Below are 25330 nucleotides of genomic sequence, written 5' to 3' on the forward strand. Positions count from 1 at the left end.
AATCATTTCTCTTTTTTTAAATGTAATTAAGCAGGCTAGAGCCTATATTCAGTCCCACTATGGCTTAAATAGTGTTAATGAAATCACACCAGTTGAACACCCTGTAGCTGCGTTTTTACCTCTCACATCTAAAAAGGAAATTTTGCATTTCCACGCCAGTTATCACGGAGCCAGGCAATAATTATAACTGTAGGCTTGTCTTTTATCTCTTCCCGGTTGTCAAGTGGTTCCTTTGGGAAAGAAAATGTGTGCCGGGGCGTATGTGATGCCACTTGTTCCTTCCACATGCCTGTTCACTAGCCTCCTACTGAGAATACAGGTTCACTAGCCTCCTACTGAGAATACAGGGTCACTAACCTCCTGCTGAGAGTACAGGTTCACTAGCCTCCTACTGAGCATACAGGGTCACTAATCTCCTGCTGAGAATACAGGTTCACTAGCCTCCTACTGAGAATACAGGGTCACTAACCTACTGAGAATACAGGTTCACTAGCCTCCTACTGAGAATACAGGGTCACAAACCTCCTGCTGAGAATACAGGTTCACTAGCCTCCTACTGAGAATACAGGGTCACTAACCTCCTACTGAGAATACAGGTTCACTAGCCTCCTACTGAGAATACAGGGTCACAAACCTCCTGCTGAGAATACATATTCACTAGCCTCCTACTGAGACTACAGGTTCAGTAGACTCCTGCTGAGAATACAGGTGATAAACAAAGCAAAAATTGGGTGCTAACACAGAGAGAAAAAAAAAATCTTCTTCCCACTGTCAGGCAAAATATTTACTTGTGTAAATGATCCATAATTTCAAGGTAATCACATTCCATGTGTGAGGTAAATAAAGTTATTAAAAAATATTTTGTTTAAAAAGTCAGGAAGATAAATTCATGGTAATAGCTTTTTCAGTCTGAGATACTCTGAAGACTGTCTCACACACATCGACAATTTCAGGTTTGATGGTTATTTTTGTTATAAAGGAATACTTGTCACTTAAAACCATTAAAACCACGTAATGTAATGTAATGTAAAACCAGACAGGCATCCTTTTTTAAAAGCCACAGTTACTTGTCAGTGTCATAATCCTTTACTGCCATCTGGTGGCCATTTGAGGGATTCTATATTAACCACCGAAACTGAAACAATTGAGCTGAAACTTGTGTACAGTAAAGACAACGCTGTTGCTGCTGTATTTTCATTGACATCTGCATTATCAGTTAGTGTGTATTGCCTTTACAGGGGAAAACCCTTCTGACAAAACAAGTGATATTGATAGTGTTTGACTGACACATCAGTTGATGAGATTTTCAGAATCAGACAGAATGTATTCATTTTAAATATATATTTTTTACTTGGTGATTTGTTCAGTGAAAACTCTGACAAGTAAGATTCAAGCCTTTTATTTTATTTGTTACATTTGACATGCTACATTTGAACATGTAGGCAACAGATTTTATTGTTCCACAACAAAGCAATACAGTAGCATTCACCATCAGTTGCACTCTGTGTAATTACCAGGCATAATGTTCAATGAAAGCCTTGCTTCTCTGTGGCAAGTTCATTGCTATTGCTCCTAGTTGCCATGAACTTCTGAAGTGATGCTGCAGAAATAATGGCAATAATTATGTATACTTTCACTATGTAGAATGGCAGATTGTTTGTGTCATGACTTAATAGATTCCCGATTTTTGGTGGGTGTGGGCAGACAAGAAGGTTGGTGTTTCCCTAAGATTCCGAAAGCTGGACTCAATTTAGGCCCACAGAGATGGAGACAAACAGTGAACATGGATCAAATCAATGTTCTACTGTTGTGAGTCCAATCATCAAATCCCACAGAACAGAACAGTAAAGTAACCAAATAACACATTGTTCTCTGTCTTTCTCACTAAAAATCTTTAATAACCACATATATCTTGTGTAGGTTTGTGACAGGGTTGTATCAGATATTGTTGTTCTTGAGAGACAAGGTTGAGAGATGGGGTATCAGTGACTGAATGCTTCAATTATTGATGTGATGGATAGTACAGCCTAACCTAACTTATCTCTCATAAATAATGCATGGCATGCTTATTTATCTCATCCACAGCAACTTGTCTATGTGCTTGAATTCTTTTCCACATAATCTTGGGTACATCTGGTTCCACACAGAAATAGTCTAACTGCTTCACATTGCTGTTCTTTCTTAAAAAAAAAAAAAAAAGATAATAATAAAATAATAATATCGATAGTAGTAGTAGGCTGTGACATTTCATTTGGTGTGTGCAACGTAAAATAGTATTTATTAATTGTTTTATAAAGGTCTCATAAAGTGTGCAGCCACTCGGTATCATGTTAAGTCATCACGTATCTCGCCTTTAGCTAGTAGTCTACCCGTTCCTGGAAAGCCCAGCTCCGACTAGCTAAGCAGTTGGCCACACTTGAAATAACACCTCATCTGTTGCTTTATCCTATCACTTATCCCCATCAGAGAGATACAGCCCACCTCCCCGTAAAGAATAACCCTCCTCTAGCAATAACGAGTTGTGCACTGAACAGTTCTGCTTGATCATTAGTCCGAAATGTTGCCCATCAGTCGGCAGCCTGCCCTTTCTCACCTGCAGACGTTTGTGCAGGAATCAGGCGGTCCTTTCTCTGAAACGCGATAGGTTGCAGGACGTGTCAGTGAGATCGTCCTTGTTACCCACTTCCGCCTCTGTGTCAGTTCACTGGTGGTGTCCAGTTTTGGTGTTGTCCTGTCGGATAAATAAAAACGCCATCGGACTTCGGAGCCTCACAGGTAATAACTACATTTATTTATAGCAATATATGACATTTTCCCGGGCGTGGTCAAGGTTCTTCAAAGATCAGCCATTTGCTTAATCCAAGACTATTTCTGGCTCTAGGTGCTAACTATACCTAAATATGCAACCTCCATTAGCTAGAATAGCCAGCTAGCTAGCAATACCCTCAGATAGCTTAACTGGCTAATAAGTTATGTTTGCCTAATTTGGTCCTCTACCATACTGTGGCTACCCTGTCAACACCAAAGAGCTAGTACCGTGGTTTCAGGTGCACTAAGACAAGCCAGAACGGACGTTGCTAGCTAGTTCGTTTCATAACGTTATCTAGCAAGCAGTTTTACTTTTCTAGCCCAAGTTAGCTAGCACTAAATGGGATAGGACTTGCTGCGGGTAAGCTAGCTAGCTAACGTTACACGTCCAAGTGAGACTTCGTTTCAGGCTGAGCCGAATTGCATTGATCATTTTCAGTAGACTAAGTTCACATCTGGAATTAGCTAGCTATAGCTCTGAGTTAGTTATCTAACTGATAACTTAACGACGTGGTAGATAGCTAAAGTAGCTAACATATTCCAGATACGTTAACTAACTGAGGCTTTGTGAATCTTGTGTTTGACTATGATGGCTTTCTTCCCAAGTGGTATCCTTTTTAACCGGTTTAGGAAATGTGAGCTACCGATCGTTTTTGCTAGTATGTAGCCTAACGTTATATTGATAAAGTATGCACCTTGCAGTCTCTAGCTAGTGAACAAGTTCGCAACTTTGTTAAATTGTATCGCCAACATAACTTTGCGGCTCATACCAGCTAGACCTTCGACCCGACACGAGTACATATTCGTGACTGAGATGAGATGAGCTGAGACTAGTTTGTCCTCGCTACACGAAAATATAGCTACTGTAGGTTATATGACACGATATTGAATGGTTAGCGTGTTGGCGAGCTGCCTTCTTTTTACATCAATAATGGGTTAAAAAACAGGTGTGATGTTTTTGCTCTGCTAGTTAACTGCATATTGACTGGCAAGAATGAGTGACCTATCCGAAAAAGGCACTTTTCCACTCATTTAATTCGGAGCAAAAGCATTTTCTAAGAAGTTCATTTCCACCCCTTCTCCCTTTTTACGAGGAAGTAATTTAGTACACACTGTTACTGTTACTGTTATGGATGCGATGAATAACAACTAGAGACATTCGCTATACACAGACCCTTTGTATTTAACAGTTAGACTTTTCCCCGTGTAAAAATGCATTCACTCATTGTGCTCAATTTTGTGTTCTGTACTGCATGGGAGATCTTAAATTGATGGTTTGAAGCTGGTCTGTAATGGATATTTTTCATTAACTTGGTTTTCTTAAGTTCAGCATCCAAGTGACTCGCATCCAAAAACCTTTAGCAAGCAGCTAATACAACATATAAAATAATACAGTATGTGATCCAACGAACAATTCATAACTCATAATGACCATATTGACATTGTATATTTCTCTCTGACCTCCTAAATGCCTTTCACAGTAGAATGTTCCTGTATTTGGAACAATAATCCTGCTTTACCTACTGTTACATGATGTTGGTTTGCAGTATTATCCCTTGAATACATTAATATGACCTCAGATGTAGGTCAGATTTAAGAATTATAATATCTCATTCATTTTTTATTACAATCAAATGTGTATTAGAAGGGTATGAGCCCAATATGAAAGAACATCACAACTCGCCTCTAATGTCAGGTGGAATAGTTGCATCAGTTTCAGAATTATCACTGATAATTCTAAATGTGTGTTTGCAAAAGTCACATTAAAAGGACGAGCTCAGTACCCCAGCCAGCACAGTGGATTCAGAAACACTGTCACTCTGCAGACTGCTTACTCTGCATTCCTTCCTGTGTTGGACAGAACTTTCAGTTGCAGTTGGAATAGTTGAACTTCAGGAGTTCCTGTGATGGAATGTCTGGTTCAATAACACAGGGACTCAGTTTCAGTATATATTACAGTCTTGACCTCATGATCCCACATTGATTTGTGGTGGTGCTGGCACTGGCGTAATATTCCCAAAATTAAATTTTCATTATTACCTACGAGTAAGGCTATTATTGTTATTATTATCACTATTATTATTATTGATAGGATTTAGTGATGCCCATAGACTAATGTACCACAGTTCACTTCACAAAATGGCAGGAGTTGCCTATTGGGAAACTTTCCTGAAAAATCGATGAAATTGCTTGCACAGACTAGCCGCATGTAGAAGCAAGCTGACTCATTTCGGCTTTAGAATATTGCATGCACTGTTTTTTGAACCCTCTTGGACCTTTCATGTTCTGCCAATTAAGTTTCTTGTCTGTCACTCTAAAACAAGGTGCCTGACATTCCTTATGGGAAAGTGTGTTTTTAAAGTTTGAAAGTTGGCTGAATCTAGGCATAGCATTTCATATCGATTTGACGATTGGGACATTTGGCAAAAGTTCAACTCTTTTGATAAATTTTGTCAGTTGATTGCAAAACATACAGCCTTTCTTTCAAGTATCTTTGCTTTTGATAGCAGGCGTACCTAACTGAAGTAAGGGTTGGATTCTGTATTTTTCCACTTCACTACTTTGAAACAAATCTTTTCAATGGCGTTTGGTGGCAGGTTAGGCATTATGAAATGTTCTTTCTAATAATGATATGTACAAAGTGCAGCTCCTCATGCCAAACAGGAACGGCTTATGCCACTGCTGCACAGTGGAAAGATGAGTGGCTGGTTCCAAATTGACTGGTAAGTGGTAGAATTGAACAAACAGTTGCCATTCTTGCTGGAATTAGCACCATGCTGTTACCACCACACTCCGTATTGTCCTGTGTTCCATATAACTTTTTGAAAATCAAAATTACCTCCAGTTGCATACTGCGTCTTATTGTATACTCTATATAGGAATGATATTAAATTAGGAGGAAAGGAAATTATGAAATAGGCCTACTTGTTTGAATATTATCCACTCTGCTCTGTTTGACATATCTGTGCTCTCAGTTCTAGTATATGCCAAATGTACTCATCAAGGGCTCAGTGGTTGTCAAGAGCAGAATCCAGATTTTCTTGAATGGGTCTTCAAGCTGCTCTTTTGGATCTTTTCGAGTTTAATAGAGTACAGTATGAGCCTAACTATCCACTTGTGAACTTTGATGTGCGGTTGGAATATCTGTGCATTTTCACACTTTTGCAGTTACTGCAATCCGCAGAGAAATATGCAGTCGATAGGCTCTTGGCCTCAGTGTTCAGTTCAGTTCAAGTTTACAGGGTGCCCTCCTAATTTTCTCCTATAGGCACACTCAGACAAACACATGTACACACAGCGGCATTTTGAATATATGTTTACACACTGAGCATTATCTCTGAATGAGCTACTGCCCGGGCTTGTCGGTCCTGCTATTGTCAGTGTTCATACTGTATGTGACTCGGCCCGCAGAACCAGATTCTATTCAAATGAGCTGTCAGACTGCCGAACGTGACAGCCGTGATTCTGCAGACAAACTGCACGTTCGCGCGCCCGGCCAGACCGCTGCATTTCACACGCTCACCCTCCCGCATCTTTGCTTTCTTCCTCCTCTCTCTGCCGGCGGAGGATGTTGTTTACCAGTCAGCACAGAGGACTAAACTGCCGTAAAGATTTTCACTTGGTTGGATGGGTAAGGCGCTGCCGCCGTAATTATATAAATGCGTGCTGTGCGTTTCGTGTCCATGAATTGTGTGGTTTTGTTCTTATGTTGGAGAAAGGTTGGTTTTTCAGTAAGGGTTGAGTAAGGTATTCTTTTTGTTTCGGCAGTTTATTTGCGGCAGTTTGGTTACTTTAATACTTTCGCTGTTAATGTGCAGCCTTGCGGGCCTTGCTTCTGTCATATCTCCAGAAAAGTGAGCTGTTGCTATGAGGGGAATATTATTTATTGGCTGTCCAACATGTAGCACCGTGCATCCAGTTAACTCTGTTCTTGTATCAGGTATTTCGCCTCATCCATTGCAAATGCGTGGTTACCAGCCTCTCCGGAGAACCACCATATATTGTCAACTGTTTTATTCTGTATGTCTGTGCAGAGCGCAATACATGACATGTTTACCAATGTTTGCATTGCATTGTTTTTGTGCTGCTCAGTACTGTCACAAGCCCCAGCCATCAAGCAGCCTTCAAAACTTATTTGGAAAAGCTCAGCCCATCAAATCGAATCAGAATCATTTATAAACTTTGTTTATCTTTGCCAGGGATGTCATGTGTAGCATTGAGTACAAAAGCCACATTTAGAACATTTTCAGTCACAAGACGAGAGTATAGTTTGATTCCAAAAAGCGGTACAATGAGGTACGGTGGACCTTGGGTTAGTTCGCCCCTTGATACCAGTAGACTTTGTAGCATTGTGTTCCCCGGGCTCCAACATTCACTGTATCAGAGGGCATTGTATCTTCTGAGTTCAGAAGGTAATTCCATATGCTGCACTGTACCACAGTACGTTGCTCTTGCTTTTGAGTGTCAGAGAGAAATTGAGAGAACACTACAGTTTTATTGTGCCACCAATAGAAGGTATTGGGGTTGATTTACTGTATCAGAACTTTCTGACAATGAGAGTCATGCATTCAGCCCCTCAGCCCTTGGTTGTTGACCTGGCTTCAACCTTAACCCCTAGCCCAATCTTCCGTGTGACAACCATCATCATTTTGACGCAGAATGAATTTGGCATATGCACTCACTGAGCACTTTATTAGGTAGACCTGTACACCAGCTTTTAAATGCAAATATTTAATCAGCCAATCATGTGGCAGCATAAAAGCATGCAGACATGGTCAAGAGGTTCAGATGTTTTTCGGGCCAAATGTCAGAATGGGGAAGAAATGTGATCTACGTGACTTTGACTGTGGCATGATTGTTGGTGCCGGAGGGTGCTTTTAGCATCTCAAAAACGGCTGAGCTCTTCTGATTTTCCTGCACAACAGAGTTTGCAGAGAATGGGGCAAAAAACAAAGAACATCCAGTGAGCAGCAGTTGTGCAGTCATAAACTCCTTGAGAGGTCAGTGGAGAATGGCCAGGCTGGTTGAAGCTGACAGGAAGGTGACAGTAATGAAAATAACCACACGTTACAACAGTTGTGTGCTGAAGAGCATCTCTGAACACACAACATGTCAAACCTGTAGGCTACAGCAGCAGAAGACCAATATTTCTATTAAATAAGTCTATTAAATGCCTAATCAAGTGCTTGCTGAGTGTGTGTAGATATTCAAAAGGTCTCACATTGGAATTGTTATTTGTCATACAGGTTTTACAGGGCTTTGTTAAACCATGCTTAGGGTTGCCCTGTAACCAGTAAACAGGTTGTGTAATTAGTACAACATTTTTCAGCAGTGCTTTGTGCCGTGACCCATGGTTCACATTTGAGGTCATAGTGTTCTTGAACACAAAGGAAATCAGGCCGATCAAAAGGGGAAATATTTTGTTATGTAAGGAATTCAGGTGATGGTTGTTAACTCACAGCGTTACATAATTGGTTTATTTTTGCATGGTTGCATTTTTACGCGAATGGAATCTATAGCAACGCTTTTCAAATGTCGAAACTCCTATTCTTCAGCGTGTTGTGATGACCAAAAGCAAAAACATTTTTTGCTGCCGTTTGTCCATGAACTCAGTTCTACAGTAGGAGGCGTTTTCAGACCAGGCAGTAATGAACGTGAAAGCGCACGTGACCTTGAGTGTACAGGTCACCCTGAGAGGAACAAGTACAGGCCTCTGGCCAATGCTCTGGTCAACAATCATTTCCGTTTTTCACACACACAACATGTTGGAGAGCATCTCAGAATCTGCAGTTCAATAAAGACGTTCAGGGTGGTTTAAAGAACAAAGTCTGTCAATACGGTGTGTGTACCTATACTCCTTCAGATTACAGGCAAATTCCAGGTCCAGGAATGAACAAAAGGGCTGTTCTCATCAGTAGACAGTGGTATGTTTATGGGCCTGGTGCTGTCACTGGTATGGCCTGTACATTAGAGGGATTGGCTGGATAAGCTGATGTTTGTACTGTGGATTGAGTCCAAAGGGCATGTCTGAGCTGCACATGGACGGGGCGGGGGCCGTGTACAGTACAGCCCCGCCCTTCACCCAGTCCCACGCCACCCAGCTGGGCGAGTCTGCAAAGAGCAACGCCCATGTAATGTAATGTAATGCCCACTTTCAGCTTTTTGCACGGCTGCAGCATCAGAACTGAGCAAAACAATGTGAGAGGAGTTTTATTTAGGCTAATCCTCTAACTATAGCCACCATTCATGTACCCTGACCTGACCCTTACCAGCCCTGATCACCTAGCCTATACGAACTTTCCACTGCACTCACTAAATGCAGACTGCTTATAGTATTATTTGTCATACTGTATAAACTGCACTGCCAGCCAGGTGCAGGTCCGGTTGCCTGAAGGCCAGGGGCAGGGTGAGTGACAGACATTTAGGGAAGCAGCTTACGGGAAACTGCCGTTGCTTTTTTATTTTAATTAGGCTACATTGTTTTTCCATTTCCATACATTTCCCAGTTACCAAGTGCATTACACAGCTAGCAGTCGTAGCACCACAAAAGTGTGATGCTGATAATTAATGTGGAGCTTAGTTTAAAAATCACAATCAATCAATCAGTAGTTGTTTTACATTGTGTACTTTGTCATTAGCTGTATGTACTATACTTATCTAAGAAAGCCCAGGAAGCTGTTCTCTCTGTAATTATATTTTTATAAGCATTAATACAAAATGCGTGAACTGTTCTGTTTTTTCATTGAAATCAGTGAAATGAAGGCTTGGGATCTCATCACACTCATCTCCTATACTGTTCATAGGTCTGCAGCAGCATAAATCTCTTTTTGTTGATATTCATGCAACAGACTGCCTAAATATGTGTCATATTAAAACCATGTAGTCCACCTGGCAAACTCAGTAAGGTTCCCACGTCTTCCTGGAAAAAATGCATCTACACGGTACATTACAGACAATGCAGGCTATTCTTCCCCAGTCCTGAACACTGCACACCCAGAAACACTGTCTCACAAAGTAGCGTTTCATTTGTAAACCGTGTTCACTGTTTTCGCATTGCTTTGAGCGTGATGTCATTGTACTTGCGACTGTAGCACAACGCTAGATGGGAGTTCACTGGATTCATGTTTCCCACTGCAATGCGACAATAATGCTGAAAAGGTGACAGTCTGATTTGATGGACTGCAATGTTTTCTTGTTTTTTTGTTTTTTTTAATGTGTCTGGCAGAATGTCTATGGAGTGCCCTCAGGAAAATGTCAGCTGATCTTAGTGCACATAGCAGAGCAGGAGGGCAGTAGCTCCCATTTTACTCTGAGGCGTCCACTGTTCCAGCATTCATCTTCCCACTTTTCCCACAATATTGTAGTGATTGTGGCTTTCTATGTTTAGTAATGATTGCATGATGCCATTCTGTTACCTGGTAATGTGACCGAATTGGAGTTAATAACCTTGTTCAAGGTGGAGCAGTGTTAGTGTGCTACTGTAGGTTCACACCAGTGGCTGTCAGTCGCCGGGCACGAACCATCACTCGTGAAATGAAGATTTCCGTTTGAAACGTGTACACGTGTACTCACATACATATCAGCAATGTCACTGGTGTCAGTGGGTTCAGTACAGTGGCAGACTTCACCTTTAGCAGAAGTGGTAATTAGTTTTAATGGTGAAGTGAACACGACTGCAATGTACTCCTGCTGTGTAAGCAGAGCCGACTGCTGGCATAAACACTCTCTGTAGTCATTTAGGGTCACAACCATGGGTCGCACTGTTCGAGTTTTAGTTATTTGTAGTTTTTTTGGAGGGAAATATTTTAATTCGGCAGTTTTTAGAGAGTGCAATGGCTTTTTCGATGTGCTTGTTCCTATGCCGGTTTCCCGGGTCTGTGATCACCGACAACCTCACCCCCCGGTTCATGATTGCTTCTTCAGGCCCCCTGGTCTGCAACCTGCTGCCCCCGGTTACTCGTGGTTTAGGGCCACCAAAATCCTAGAGCCAGCTCTGCAGGAAAGTTGGCCATCAAGCGAGGGTCGCAGTTATTGTGGCTGCCTACGCAAAAGAACAATGGAAGTGCTGAAGGCAGGCATCTCTGTGTTTACCTCGCTCCTTGCCTGTGTTTCCAGTGTGTTGCTGTCTTTTGTCCTAGATCTCCTTGGTTTCGTGCTTTGTTGGGTGGCTTGGGAACCTGAAGCGTAAGGGACAGCCCTCAGCAGGAAGGACGATGTGCTAGAGCAGTTACACGCAGGAAGAGGGCCCGGCTTTGCTTTCTAAAATGAGCAATGAAGACGAGTTCTACGACGCCGTCACAGGTAAGCTTTAAACTCCTCCATTCGCCGCGACGTTTTTCCATCAGATATTCCCTTGAAGGGATGTTTGTCTCACCGCATAGTCACTGCATCTTCTATGGTGGCTCTCACTTCATCTCCAGGCCATTGCTTGGAGAACAGGGCAAGTTAATTAATTATTGCCGTTTTCAGAGATTAGGGTCTATTGAAGATCCATTCTTCTTTTTTATTTGATCGTGAAAGGTTAAGTAGGATGGTAAAGTGCGCTGCAGGTCACAGGGCAACGGTAATATCCTCCTGGGTCTGGGTTATGCAGCAGGGTTAATCCACTGGGTCACCTTACTCCATCTTTGTGATTGCGTGAATAATACAGCAGTCTATTCTTGTCGGGTAATAGATTTTGTTATCGCTGTCATGGTGTGAGTCTGTATAAAAAGCACTTGGAAGGAGTAGGGGGATATATCGTGTGTTATTAAGTATATAATATATTTCTTAGAAGGCCAATGAGAAGTGCTAAATGACTGGGCTGATTGAATTATTTATCGGTTGATGATTTATTTATATTGAAATTAATGCCCTCACCTTTTGCCACCACACACCGCTCAAAAAACATCATCTATTATTTAATGTGTTTTTTGGGAAACTTGTTTTTGAGGGATGCTTATTTTAAAGATTGCAAGCATTTAACATTTGTTTTGATATGATTTTGAACCTCATGCACTTCTTAAATGTGTTGGGTAATAATGAATAGATAGATACAGTTGATTGATTGATGGATAGATGAATTGATTGATGGATGGATGGATTGACAGAGAATGGATGGATTGATAGATGTTTTATAATAAAATCTCAATTGCAGAAGACCTTTTTAAAAAACAAAAAATGCATAGCAAGGTGATGTTTATTTTCAAAAAAATACATCTTGCTTGTCATAAAGACAAAGGAATTGTGTCATTGACTTTTTTCGAAATGCTTGTCTGTTCTGTGGTTGGTTCCTTTTTTATGTGGTTGTATGCTGTTTTTCTCTGTGACTTTGTACTTCCCTCTGTCCGGCAGGCTTGGATTCGGACGAGTCCTGTGAGGGAACGTCAGAGGCCAGCTTTAAAGATGCGATCGTGTTCGACGGCGTGCAGAAAAACAATGGCACGGCGCCACAGGAGAATGGAATCAAGAAACGCAGGTAGGGTGAGATTCCAGGTGTGTCCGCCCTGCGTCTGCAGCACGCCCTGCGTGGCCTTCCCGCCTCTGCGTACGCTCTTTGAGTAAAACAAGAACATAGACCTCACAGAAACACAGGCATGGAGCTTAACCCACAGTGTGGCCTTCCTGCCTCTGTGTGCACTCTTTATGAGTACTACAGGAACATACACCTTGCAGAAACACACACGTGAAGCTAAACTCACAGTGTGGCTTTTTCTTCTCAGTTGTGTTCCATATTGAATATTTTTCAATATAATTGTGCATTTGAATGCTGTTAATGTATGTTATGTATGTGTTTGTGTATTCATTTCTTATAGGACAACCTTACCTGCGCCAATGTTCTCCAGGAACAACTTCAGCGTGTGGGGAATACTAAAGAAATGCATTGGGCTGGTAAGATATTAAAGGACCTGTGGAATGCCTATGCACTGACTAATGCTTAAATGAATCTCTTCGATCTAAAAAAGGAGTTATGCAGTTATCGTAATCTGAAGGTGTGTTTGCGTTATCAATGTAACCGGTTGTGCGTATTCCAGCGATTGAACCTTACCCTCTTTTTGTGTTTGTCATGGTTGTCATCGTGGTCGTCTTGGCGCAGGAGCTGTCTAAGATCACGATGCCGATCGTGTTCAACGAGCCGCTCAGCTTCCTGCAGCGCATCACAGAGTACATGGAACACACTTACCTCATCCACAAGGCCTGCTCCCTGCCCAACTCTCTAGAGCGGATGCAGGTCAGACACCGTGTGTGTGTGAGAGTGTGTGAGAGTGTGTGAGAGTGTGTGAGAGTGTGTGAGAGTGTGTGAGAGTGTGTGAGAGTGTGTGAGAGTGTGTGAGAGTGTGTGAGAGTGTGTGAGAGTGTGTGAGAGTGTGTGAGAGCGTGTGAGAGCGTGAGTGTGTGAGAGCGTGAGTGTGTGAGAGCGTGTGTGTGTGTGTGTGTGTGTGTGTGTGTGTGTGTGTGTGTGTGTGTGTGTGTGAGTGTTAGTGTGTATTTGAGAGTGTGAGTGTGAGTGTGAGTGTGAGTGTGAGTGTGAGTGTGAGTGTGAGTGTGAGTGTGAGTGTGAGTGTGAGTGTGAGTGTGAATTTAGCAGATACCCTCAGTCAGTGCAACTTTTACAATTTATTGCATTTTGCTTTTATATAGCATCCATTTATACATTTGGGTCAAGAACTTTGCTCAAGGGTTCAGCAGTGACTGACCTGGGAGTACATTATAGAGTAATGAAACCCCAGCTTTTGGCCTGTCTCCACACTTCACCATTTTAAAAGATGCGGTCAATAGTGAGAGCAGAAAGGGAAGTGGGTAAGAAGGGAACCTGTTGCTAACACAGCATAGGCACGTAGGCCTTACAAAAAACTACTAAAATAGCAGATATAATGTAGGGCAAAGAACGTGCAACTGGAATGGAACGATTAAAAATGATTTTAGCTAGACTAATCTAAAGAGAGAGATTCTGACCCCGGCTGTCAGCTTCAGCAAAGGTGGGTGGAAAACTTGCAGTTTGAAAAGTCCTAGCCATCTATCACAAGAGGGGCGCAGTTGGGGTGTTGACTTGCTTACGTAAATGTAGGTTTTTTAGCTGTACAGTGGATGTGGACATTTACAGTGGATGTGTGTGTGTGAGTGTTTGCATGTGCCTATCTGTGTGTGTGCGTCCCATGTACAGTGGATGTGTGTGTGTGTGAGTGTTTGCGCGTGTGTGTGTGTGTGTGTGTGTGTGTGCCTGTCTGTGTTTGTGTGTGTGTCCCATGTACAGTGGATGTGTGTGTGAGTGTTTGCGTGTTTGTGTGTGTGTGTGTGTGTGTGTGTGTGTCTGTGTCTGTGTGTGTGTGTGCGCGTGTTTGTGTGTGTGTGTGTCCCATGTACAGTGGGTGAGTGGGTGGGTGAGTGGGTGAGTGGGTGAGTGGGTGAGTGGGTGAGTGGGTGAGTGAGTGTGAGTGAGTGAGTGTGAGTGTGAGTGAGTGTGTGTGAGTGAGTGTGTGTGAGTGAGTGTGAGTGAGTGTGAGTGAGTGAGTCCCTTGTACAGTGGATGTGTGTGTGTGAGTGTGTGAGTGAGTGAGTGTGAGTGTGAGTGAGTGTGAGTGAGTGTGAGTGAGTGAGTCCCTTGTACAGTGGATGTGTGTGTGTGAGTGAGTGAGTGAGTGAGTGAGTGAGTGAGTGTGTGAGTGTGTGAGTGTGTGAGTGTGTGAGTGTGTGAGTGTGTGAGTGTGTGAGTGTGAGTGTGAGTGTGTGTGAGTGTGTGTATGCGTGTGTGCATCCCATGTACAGTGGATGAGCTCTCTCTGCTCTCTCTCAGGCTGTAGCGGCTTTCGCTGTCTCTGCTGTGGCGTCTCAATGGGACAGAACTGGAAAGCCTTTCAATCCTTTACTGGGGGAAACCTACGAACTCCTGCGGTAAGAATAACGGCCCACAAATCCAACATCCAACATCCATTTGCGGCTCTTATCTCCTGTCAATTCGTCAGGGTACTCTTATTTATGTAATAAGGGCAGTCATTCCACTCTTCTTCGATTCTACCCAAAGCCTTACAGCTTAGACATCTAATGGTGCATGTTATGTCTTAAAAGGTCCTTTATTAAAATGTTTCTTTAATTTAAACCTTTTTTAGTGGATCTAACTGGAATCATTCTTGCATGTTACAACACTCAATGGAACCTTGTTTTACATTTACATCCAGGGTGTGTTTTGAAGTTTTTGGTGTAATGTTCTGACAGGATTATATATATGTTCGCTTACTTTCTTTGTGACACACTTTCTGTGTTCTTTTGATCGCTGCTTGACTACTTCTTAAAATCTTTGCTCTTCTCCTGTAAATTGGAATGGCTTTAGTAACTTTAGTCATCTCCACGTGTGTGCCCTCATGGCATACATGATGAGAAATGCATAAATCTTTTTTGTTAATATATTTGTTTTTATATGTAGATCTGAAGTATACACTGTGGAAATCCTGCTTAAATCATGTGCATTGCGCTTCAGTTTGCTGACTGAATGAGAAATGTGTTGGCCTGGTAAACATGACATTGACATTGTCCTCCATGCTCCAGGGAGGACCAGGGCTACAGGCTCATCTCAGAGCAGGTCAGTCACCACCCCCCCGTCAGCGCTTTCCATGCAGAGGGCCTGGCCGGAGACTTCACCTTCCACGGATCCATCTACCCCAAACTCAAGTTCTGGGGCAAGAGCGTGGAGGCTGAACCCCGAGGAACCATCACCCTAGAACTACATAAGTACGTGTGTGGTGTGTGGTGTGTGGTGTGTGTGGTGTGTGGTGTGTGGTGTGTGTGGTGTGTGGTGTGTGGTGTGTGGTGTGTGGTGTGTGGTGTGTGGTGTGTGGTGTGTAGTGCAGGGGTCCGCAACCCTGGTCCTGGAGAGCCGCAGGGTGTGCTGGCTTTCGTCTCCACCTTAAAATAAGCAACCGATTCAGACCCAAGAAACCAGGTGAGGTGAGTTAACTGTGCAATCAACGGCTTTCATTGATCAATTAATGCCAAGTAACAACGAAAGCCAGCACACCCTGCGGCTCTCCAGGACCAGGGTTGCCGACCCCTGGTGTAGTGTGTAGTGTGTAGTGTGTAGTGTGTAGTGTGTGTATGGATGTGTGGGTGTTTGTATCTTTATGTGTATGTATTCTTTTTCTGAAAGCCGTGGCAAGAAAGCCGAAACATCATCCAAGAAACCTGTCGGGTGTGACAGAAATTAAATTACAACCACAGCAGCCTCTCATTCACAAACGCTATCTTGAAAAGTATTGCTTTCTGAAATCACGCTGTATGCAGCCAAGTCCTCTGCTTGGTGATCATCTTCTGTGAGGAGTGAAAAGTGTCATACAATGACTCCAGCTTGTTGATAATTAGCATTTTTCATTTCCCTCTGAAGGCACAAAGAAGCTTACACATGGACGAATCCATACTGCTGTGTACATAATGTTATACTAGGCAAGCTTTGGATAGAGCAGTATGGAACTGTGGAGATCCTCAATCACAAGTAAGCATTGTAAAACTCTTTATATACACACGCACATGCACACACACACTTGAGTATTTTCTACTACAGGAGGGGTATTTCATTTTTTTTGATTCACACAAAGATATAGAGAAATCATAAATCTGTTGACTTGATAATGTTTTGAGCCAAAATTGATGCGGAACCATTTTAGCAAAGTAAAGCAACGTGAAAACACTTTACATGTCGGTTGGTCTTTAAGTGGTTCTCCTTCCTCCCTGTGCTTGGCAGGACTGGAGATAAGTGTGTGCTGAACTTCAAGCCGTGTGGCATGTTTGGCAAGGAGCTGCACAGAGTGGAGGGCCACATTCAGGACAAGAGGTGAGAGAGGCCTGGACACCTCCCTACATCTGTCACCCTCCCGCTAATCTCCTCCACCGCTGCTCCTCCTGTCCGTCACCTTGGCCTTCTGCCAGAGAGCCTCCCCCTCAGAGGGGAGAAGGGGAAGAACAACTGACACTTTATTGAATTTTACATTCTGCAGTCCATTACAGGACAAAGTCCCGTTCCAGACCGTATCTGCCGCGTCTGACGACATTAGCACACAGTAGTTGGTCATGGGGGTCATGTTCAATGTGTCCAGCCTTTTGAGGCTGTCATCAAACAAATATGTCATTTACATCAGCGTTTCCCCGGTTCTTCGTTTTTAGGACCGCTTCTCACAGGTTATTTTATGGTTTTTATGCGTTATTTTAACCTAGATGGCAACATTTGGAATGATCAAAATCATGTGCAGTCACTTGCAGTGATGAGGTTTGTCCAGAGTGGCGGTCTGCGTCCATTGGAACATTACATGAGATTGTCACTGCGATGGCTTGAGCCTGAATGGGACTGGTTCACATGGAAATGAATAATCTCTGGGTCTCAGTTAACACTGTTGAATGGGCTGTAGATAACCACGGGCAACACAAAATGCATGTGAATGCTGAACACAGATCTGTGCCTGATGTCCAGGACGTGTTGTTGTGTTGTCCTCAGTAAAAAGAAGCTGTGTGTGATCTATGGGAAGTGGACAGAGTGCATGTGGAGTGTGGATCCCCAGGTCTACGAGGTGCACCGCAAGGCCGACAAGAAGGGCGCCAGCGACAACAAGAAACACAAACAGGTGGGCTACACCGCTGCGTCAGGAAGCTTCCAGAAGGTCTTAACTGTTTATAATCGTATCAAGCGTATTGATGACAAACTTTCAGCAGTTATGAAGCAGTGGTGAACTTGGGAACATGTTAATGAGACACCTGAATTTGTTTAGGCAGTAAAGCGGTTTGTAAAATGCTCATTTGAATTCTTGCAGTACAATATTTTATAATATTTGCATCAGAAAAGGCTTTGTTCAAGCTCTATTTGAAAAATGTCCTTTTTCTACCCTTTCATAATACAGAATGTCTATGTAATTTTTTTTATGCAGTTAACATGATATGAGGTTGTGTTAAGGTAAAACTAGGTATATTGCTATAGGTAGCTATACATTGCTGTAGGTGGTAGCTTTAGGTGTAGTTTCTGTGCACTGTTGCAAGATATCATAGCTGTACATTTGTAGTATGTTACAGTGTACTGTAGAATAGAAATATTGGTCCTGATCCCTGTAGTCTGTATTACTTTAATAGCTTGCTTTACTCCACGTTGTTGTTTGTGTTTTATAAGAGGTTTATACTGAATGATTTGTAAGGGTGAGTTAAAGTGCAGGCTGTCTGTGCAGGAGGAGAATGACGATGCAGACGACATGCCCGAGGTGCAGGAGACGGTGGCAGTGATCCCCGGCAGCACCCTGCTCTGGAGGATATCCTCACGCCCCCCGCACTCAGCGCAGGTCAGAACACTAACTACAGCCATTCATACCCCACACTCAGCGCAGGTCAGAACACTGTAGACTAACTACAACCATTCATACCCCACACTCAGCGCAGGTCAGAACACTAACTACAGCCATTCATACCCCGCACTCAGCACAGGTCAGAACACTAACTACAGCCATTCATACCCCACACTCAGCGCAGGTCAGAACACTAACTACAGCCATTCATACCCCACACTCAGCACAGGTCAGAACACTAACTACAGCCATTCATACCCCGCACTCAGCACAGGTCAGAACACTAACTACAGCCATTCATACCCCGTACTCAGCGCAGGTCAGAACACTAACTACAGCCATTCATACCCCGCACTCAGCGCAGGTCAGAACACTAACTACAGCCATTCATACCCCGCACTCAGCACAGGTCAGAACACTAACTACAGCCATTCATACCCCACACTCAGCACAGGTCAGAACACTAACTACAGCCATTCATACCCCGCACTCAGCGCAGGTCAGAACACTAACTACAGCCATTCATACCCCGCACTCAGCACAGGTCAGAACACTAACTACAGCCATTCATACCCCACACTCAGCACAGGTCAGAACACTAACTACAGCCATTCATACCCCGCACTCAGCACAGGTCAGAACACTATAGACTAACTACAGCCATTCATACCCCACACTCAGCACAGGTCAGAACACTATAGACTAACTACAGCCATTCATACCCCACACTCAGCACAGGTCAGAACACTAACTACAGCCATTCATACCCCGCACTCAGCACAGGGCAGAACACTATAGACTAACTACAGCCATTCATACCCCGCACTCAGCGCAGGTCAGAACACTAACTACAGCCATTCATACCCCGCACTCAGCACAGGTCAGAACACTAACTACAGCCATTCATACCCCGCACTCAGCACAGGTCAGAACACTAACTACAGCCATTCATACCCCGCACTCAGCGCAGGTCAGAACACTAACTACAGCCATTCATATCCCGCACTCCGCACAGGTCAGAACACTATAGACTAACTACAGCCATTCATACCCCACACTCAGCACAGGTCAGAACACTATAGACTAACTACAGCCATTCATACCCCACATACGCTCAGTCAGCACTTTATTACCTATTTATTAGACTTCATTTTAGTCTTAAGTCTTCACACACACACACACACACACACACACTGGCATACACAGACACACATGCGCACACAAAGAAACCCCCTTAATTTTAGGAAGCATTTTCAATGCCTTAATTCACGGAAAGTTATACTCATATATTAATTGTCTTTATGTATTTTTCCTCTCTCTTTTGAAGATGTACAATTTCACCAACTTTGCTATGACCCTGAACGAACTGGAGCCAGGGATGGAGGGAGTCTTGTCACCCACGGACTGCCGCTTGCGCCCTGACATCAGGGCGATGGAGAATGGAGACATGGGTACGGTTACACTGCTGACGCACCAGCACAATAAAGCAGAAGCAAGTAAACACTGCCCCCTGCTGTTTCTGAAGGGAACTGAGAATTAGGTTATACTGCCATTTCAAGTTGAGTTTTATGGCTCCGTTGTAGTTTGTGGATGGGATGCGTCCAGTCAGCTGGCTGGCAGTCCTGCAGGGCGATGCATAATTGGCTGTGTCACAGCTCAGGAGGGGTGAGATTTAGGCCACAGCGTGCTGCAGATCAGTCAGACGCCCACAGTCTTCTTGCTCAGGCAGGAGGTGTCTTCCCCCGCCATTTCCCTGCTCTGCATGCAGGCTGTGAGAGGAGATCTGAGAGCCTGCATCGCGTTTCACACCCCTGAACCGAGAGAGGGTACTGACGCCATTACAGCTGGTGATACTGACCGCGTTACAGCTGGTGATACTGACCACGTTACAGCTGGTGATACTGATGCCATTACAGCTGGGGGTACTGACACCATTACAGCTAGTGATACTGACGCCATTACAGCTGGTGATACTGACGCCATTACAGCTGGGGGTACTGACGCCATTACAGCTGGGGGTACTGACGCCATTACAGCTAGTGATACTGACGCCATTACAGCTGGTGATACTGACGCCATTACAGCTGGGGGTACTGACGCCATTACAGCTGGTGATACTGACGCCATTACTGCTGGTGATACTGACGCCATTACAGCTGGTGATACTGACGCCATTACAGCTGGTGATACTGACGCCATTACAGCTGGTGATACTGACGCCATTACAGCTGATGGTACTGACGCCTTTACTGCTGGTGATACTGACGCCATTACAGCTGGGGGTACTGACGCCATTACAGCTGGGGGTACTGACGCCATTACAGCTGGGGGTACTGACGCCATTACAGCTGGGAATACTGACGCCATTACAGCTGGTGATACTGAAGGCGTTACAGCTGGGGATACTGACAGCATTACAGCTGGTGATACTGACGCCAAAAATATTTGGGGAATAAATGAGGGAAGGCATTTCAAAAATAAAAATAAATCATTGTAGAAATATCTAGAGGACAGTGTTATTTACTGAAGTAGTCCTGGTGAATGTTTTAGCCGCTAATGCACTGTACTTTGTATTTGCATGCTTGTATTGCCTGTAAGCTGTGGTCACTCTTATCACCACAACAGTGTTTGCATGTGGGTGATGCTTCAGTGCAGATTAGGCTGTTAAGTGCATTGCCTAACCCTGTGACACTGCATATCCTTAAATTAGACACCCTGAAGCATGCAGCTTCTGGCAAAAGCAGCCAGTTGGATGTTTTATTTCATTATACATTATTTAACTATATTCAAAATTATGACTTTTTAATTAAATAAATGTCCTACTCTTTTTTTTTTTGAAGGGGCATTGAACTATAGAACGAGCCCTGTATTAAGGCTTTTCAGTAGATTTGCTGTGTAAAAGCGTATGTTCTGCAATCACCATGACAAACACTTATGCTATGTTATGTCTCACATTACATTGGCGTTGGGTCGATCTCGAGCTGAAAGGTCCATGTTTCTACAGACGCTGCCAGCAGAGAGAAGGAACGGTTGGAGGAGAAACAGAGAGCAGCCCGCAAAGAGCGAGCCAAGGACGAGCAGGAGTGGTCCACCAGGTGAGCCTCCACCTCGCCCGGCTGAACGCCTCCCCTGGGTAACCGCATTACTGCGTATTCAGGGTGCGGTGTCACTTTAACAGAAGGTTCTCTTCCTCTTACACTGAACAGTAATCTTATACTTAAACAGGTAGGCTAGTACTGTTACACACCTTTCATACTGTAACTATTTCATTATTGTGATTGACTGCCCTCTACAGTAAAATAAGTTGACAGATGACTTTGAAGAACTGGCTTGTAACCGGCCCTGCAAACTCAAACGGTCATTCCAAAAACTGAATAATTGAATAATAACAATCAATTCCATGCTTAACATTCTGTAAAATTTTCAATGTCTTCTAGGTGGTTCCGGTCAGGCGCAAACCCGTTCATTGGGTCCCAGGACTGGATCTACACAGGGGGGTACTTTGATAGGAAATATAGTGACTGTCCTGATATCTACTGATGGGGGGACAGCACCCCCCCCCCCCCCCCCCCTGTCCAAGCCTCTTGAGTCCATAGCACCATATCATCTCCAATCGGAACTCTGAAGTGGTAGTTTTTGTGTTTGGCACAATTAATGGATTGTATACAAACTCCCCTCCCCACATGGTTATTGAGCCATTTCTAAAACATAACCCCAACAACAACACGAGGAATTCAGGGATATACATGCATTTACTGGGGTGGGGTAGGGAGATGATGAAGAGGAGTGATAATTGCACTGTGTACTGTCTGAGCAGAACCACTCTCTGCATTCAATGCACTTCAGTCGTCAAATGTCAAGTGTTACTTTCTGTTGAATGTGTTTTCCACCTTCTGTGCCACAATGGAGAAGATTCACAAAAACAGGTCCATGCTGTGGATCGTTCGTGCGGTTGGGGTGTTATGTAGCATTATTCCCAGATCAGGGTTTCCCCCTCAATACACTTTGGCAATACTCCACAAGACAAACAAACATTGTTTAATCATGTATGAGAAATTCAGAATCATTCCTTGTTTCATTCTCAGTGCATTGTTGATACAGTTGCCCTTTAAATGAATGTGAAAGAGTATTAAGGTCTCTGCCACCTCCTAACAGGCTTGTGAAATTATTTCACTGAGCTATCTTGCAGAATGATTGAGTGACATGAATTGGCTGTGATCTTCACCCTAAATACTGAAAATAATCGTGGAGCAGCAACCTCACATAAATACGATTGTATAAAGAGCACAAAAACCAAGATATGCAGAGTCTATTACACCATAGTAAGTATGTACAGGAACATATGGTTAAAACCAATTTGGTTACAAGGTAATCTTCATCTTCTGTGTTTGAGTTTGAGACAATTTATAGGCCTGGTTAGAACCGTTGATATTAAGTTATTAGGCAATCATGACTGATGTGTCGTTAACCATAGCACGTTTGGCACCGTTACGATGAAGAGCTGTGCCTGTGATGGTGAATGGCGATATAAATGGGCAGACATACTTTTACTTCACCCTACTTAAAAATGTTATTTCAGCCCCATACAAAACACCAATGAAATGTCTTTTCAAACCAGCTGTTTCCTCCTTCATATTCCAAACACACGTTATGTTAGTTTATTCAAACTTCAACCACTCCTTATAGGTCTGTGTTAAAGCCAGTTTTATGCTTATGGGTTTATTTGCGGATTAATGGGTATGTTAGCGGAGTCCATACGTATGTAGAATTCACTTTGCATATATGCAGACTTTTCAATGATACCAAGTTCTGTTGTAGAGCTGTGGCGTATGTGGATGTAAGATTTCATGTGTGGTGGGAGTAATGATAATGTTGCTTGGACGGCAGATTAGCTGGGTGCTCAGTGTATTTTCATTATGAAGAGCTGAGCCCCCTCCCACACCACATGTGCTGACACACTAATCATAACTCAAACTATCTCTCTAATGCAGTGTGTGCCTCCCAGACGCAACTCATCATGTTAAACAGTCGGACAATGTGCATGCTGTGAATTGTTTCAGTTTTTTTTTCTTTGTTAGTACTAAATGTGTATATACATTATTCTCGTGCATGCTTAACGGTAATAATTCTGATAGCACAATTTGTTTTAGTGACAAAGCTGCTTTGTGTGTGTTTATGGGTGTGGTGTGTGTGTGAGTGAGAGAGAGAGATATATTATTCATATAAAAACACTAAAGCCATAACATCTTTGCGACTACAGGTATTTTTTGTTAAGGGCAGTCTGAAGTTCATTGTACTGACATTTGATCAAGCTGCAGAGGACCCGTCATTGGCATGAAAGTAATTTCCCCTGAAACAACAAAAAAAGCAGTTAAGTGAAGTTTCTTACTAAAAGAGGTACATAGAATGTCTAAGAGGAACTATAGGACTTGATACTGAAGCTGTGAGCCCAAGCAAACCAATTCAGTACAACATTCGATGGATGTTATTTTAGATCAGTGGAGACAATGTGTACATCCACATTTTCAGGGACAAATTGTTCAAGATGTTATTTATATTAACATTTAGACACTCAATAGACTATTTGTGTTTTAAGCATTTATGCACTATTGTGATTTATAAATGTATTAGGGGTTTATTTGTGAAATATGATCAGGCTGCTTTTGCCACATTTAAAATGACCATTAACATAGTTTAATCAGATGCAGGTAATGGTACACAGAATCCTTATATTACCCTTATATTTTTTGCTGTTCACAGTTTAAAATATGTAATGGATTGCACAGTACCTGAAGGTACAGCGAAACAGACTGAATAGTACTTCTGCTGGTCCTCTGTAGTCTCATCTTTTTCAGTTGGTGTTCATCGGAAAAAGTAATGGGTCCTTTGCATGATTCATGCAACCGTTACATTTTAGCTATTATACTGAAAGCATACTTTGCATCTAAACTATTGCCAAATCTATGCAACAAATCATCACTATGGGTCTCTGTACATTAAGGTGTATACAATATAAATACTTTGGTTAATCTTTATTTGTTCAACAAGTAGACTGTGGACATATATTATGGCTGCATTAGCAGCTTGCTTGGCTGTAAAATACAACACCCACATCCTCTGTGTGTGTGTGTGTGTGTGTGTGTGTGTGTGTGTGTGTGTGTGTGTGTGTGTGTGTGTGTGTGTGTGTGTGTGTGTGTGTGTGTGTGTGTGTGTGTGTGTGCGCGCGCGCAAAAGTGAGAGGGAGAGAGAGAAAGAGAAGGTAGAATGTAAATTGACAAACTATTACTGGGTTAAAACCAAATAGGCAAATGCATTTGCAGGATATTTCTTGTTCATACTGTAGATCTGTTAGTAAGCATTTTCTCTCTTAAGGAGGTGTTACCCCCTAACATATACAGTGCCTGACTTCCCTGAAATGAATAAGTAACATGACATTTGACCGAAAGCATTGACTTTTCCCCCTACTTGCATTGGATATTGAACATGTTTTTCTGTTTCAATGAAACATTTTGATTTACAGAGGAACTGTCTAGGCTTTGCTAACCTATTGCTCCTTAATTGTGCCTCATCCTTGTCTTACTGTTAACTGTTAATTACCTGTTGACAAAATAAATATCAAGTGACTAAACAGGTATCCAACACATTTTGTCAACATGTCTGTAGAGAAAATATCAGAAATATTAAATACACTACTGCTGGTTGTATTCATCCATACACTGCATCATTGTCTCATGAAATGTAAAATTGGTTATTTGTAAACTAGCAATATGAAAAAACCCTAATGTACCACCATTAAAGGATAGATTTTATTTTGCTTTGTGTGTTTTTTTGTGTGAGTGCAAAAAACACTGAAATGTTTTGTAGGTTTCCTTTTATAAATGTTTGTCTTTGTATGTTGTACCTTACAGTGCTGCCTTTTAATTTCCCTCCTTTGCGCATAGATTTGTTTAGTAATTATACATAAATAGAACAATATTTTTTTGCAATTGTTTTATTTTTATAGTATTTAAGTGTACAAATTGGGGAAGGAATTATATTTCATTGACATGGGGGTACATTGGGCCACCGGGGTGGTCATATAGGTGACCTTTGATTTTCTCTAAATATTTATCTAATTCGAGAGATTGTTCGCTAGGTGTATAATCAGCAAATAAAATCTTTACTTTTATAAAGAAATAAAACAATATTGAAACCAAGTTTCTGTGCATATGTCCTTAATGCAGCTGGTTTGA

At 42.6% G+C, this 25330-nt stretch overlaps 1 protein-coding gene across 2 annotated transcripts; it reads left to right on the top strand.

Annotated features, from left to right (window-relative positions):
* Positions 1–2588: 2588 nt before the first annotated feature.
* Positions 2589–24907, top strand: osbpl2b (oxysterol binding protein-like 2b). 2 transcript variants are annotated; one of them, XM_061257855.1, is made up of 14 exons: positions 2589–2775; positions 10947–11109; positions 12142–12265; positions 12603–12678; positions 12884–13018; positions 14582–14679; positions 15331–15513; positions 16163–16270; positions 16520–16609; positions 17267–17393; positions 17985–18095; positions 19426–19549; positions 21103–21193; positions 21536–24907. In XM_061257855.1, the coding sequence occupies exons 2-14, from the start codon at positions 11073–11075 to the stop codon at positions 21636–21638; spliced, it is 1407 nt and encodes a 468-aa protein (XP_061113839.1). In that variant the 5' UTR covers positions 2589–2775; positions 10947–11072; the 3' UTR covers positions 21639–24907. The 2 variants fall into 2 exon arrangements, with proteins under 2 accessions (XP_061113839.1, XP_061113840.1); XM_061257856.1 differs by lacking the exon at positions 2589–2775 and adding an exon at positions 6304–6439.
* The last annotated feature ends 423 nt before the right edge of the window (positions 24908–25330 follow it).

The sequence above is a fragment of the Conger conger genome, chromosome 10 (assembly GCF_963514075.1).
Source record: "Conger conger chromosome 10, fConCon1.1, whole genome shotgun sequence".
NCBI classification, from domain to species: domain Eukaryota; kingdom Metazoa; phylum Chordata; class Actinopteri; order Anguilliformes; family Congridae; genus Conger; species Conger conger.

Bases quoted from the DNA above. Each gene is read 5' to 3' on its own strand.
- osbpl2b (XM_061257855.1), top strand. From the start codon at position 11,073: ATGAGCAATGAAGACGAGTTCTACGACGCCGTCACAG. The intron at 11,110-12,141 runs GTAAGCTTTAAA...TCTGTCCGGCAG, and splicing joins GTTCTACGACGCCGTCACAG to GCTTGGATTCGGACGAGTCC. The intron at 12,266-12,602 runs GTAGGGTGAGAT...CATTTCTTATAG, and splicing joins AATGGAATCAAGAAACGCAG to GACAACCTTACCTGCGCCAA.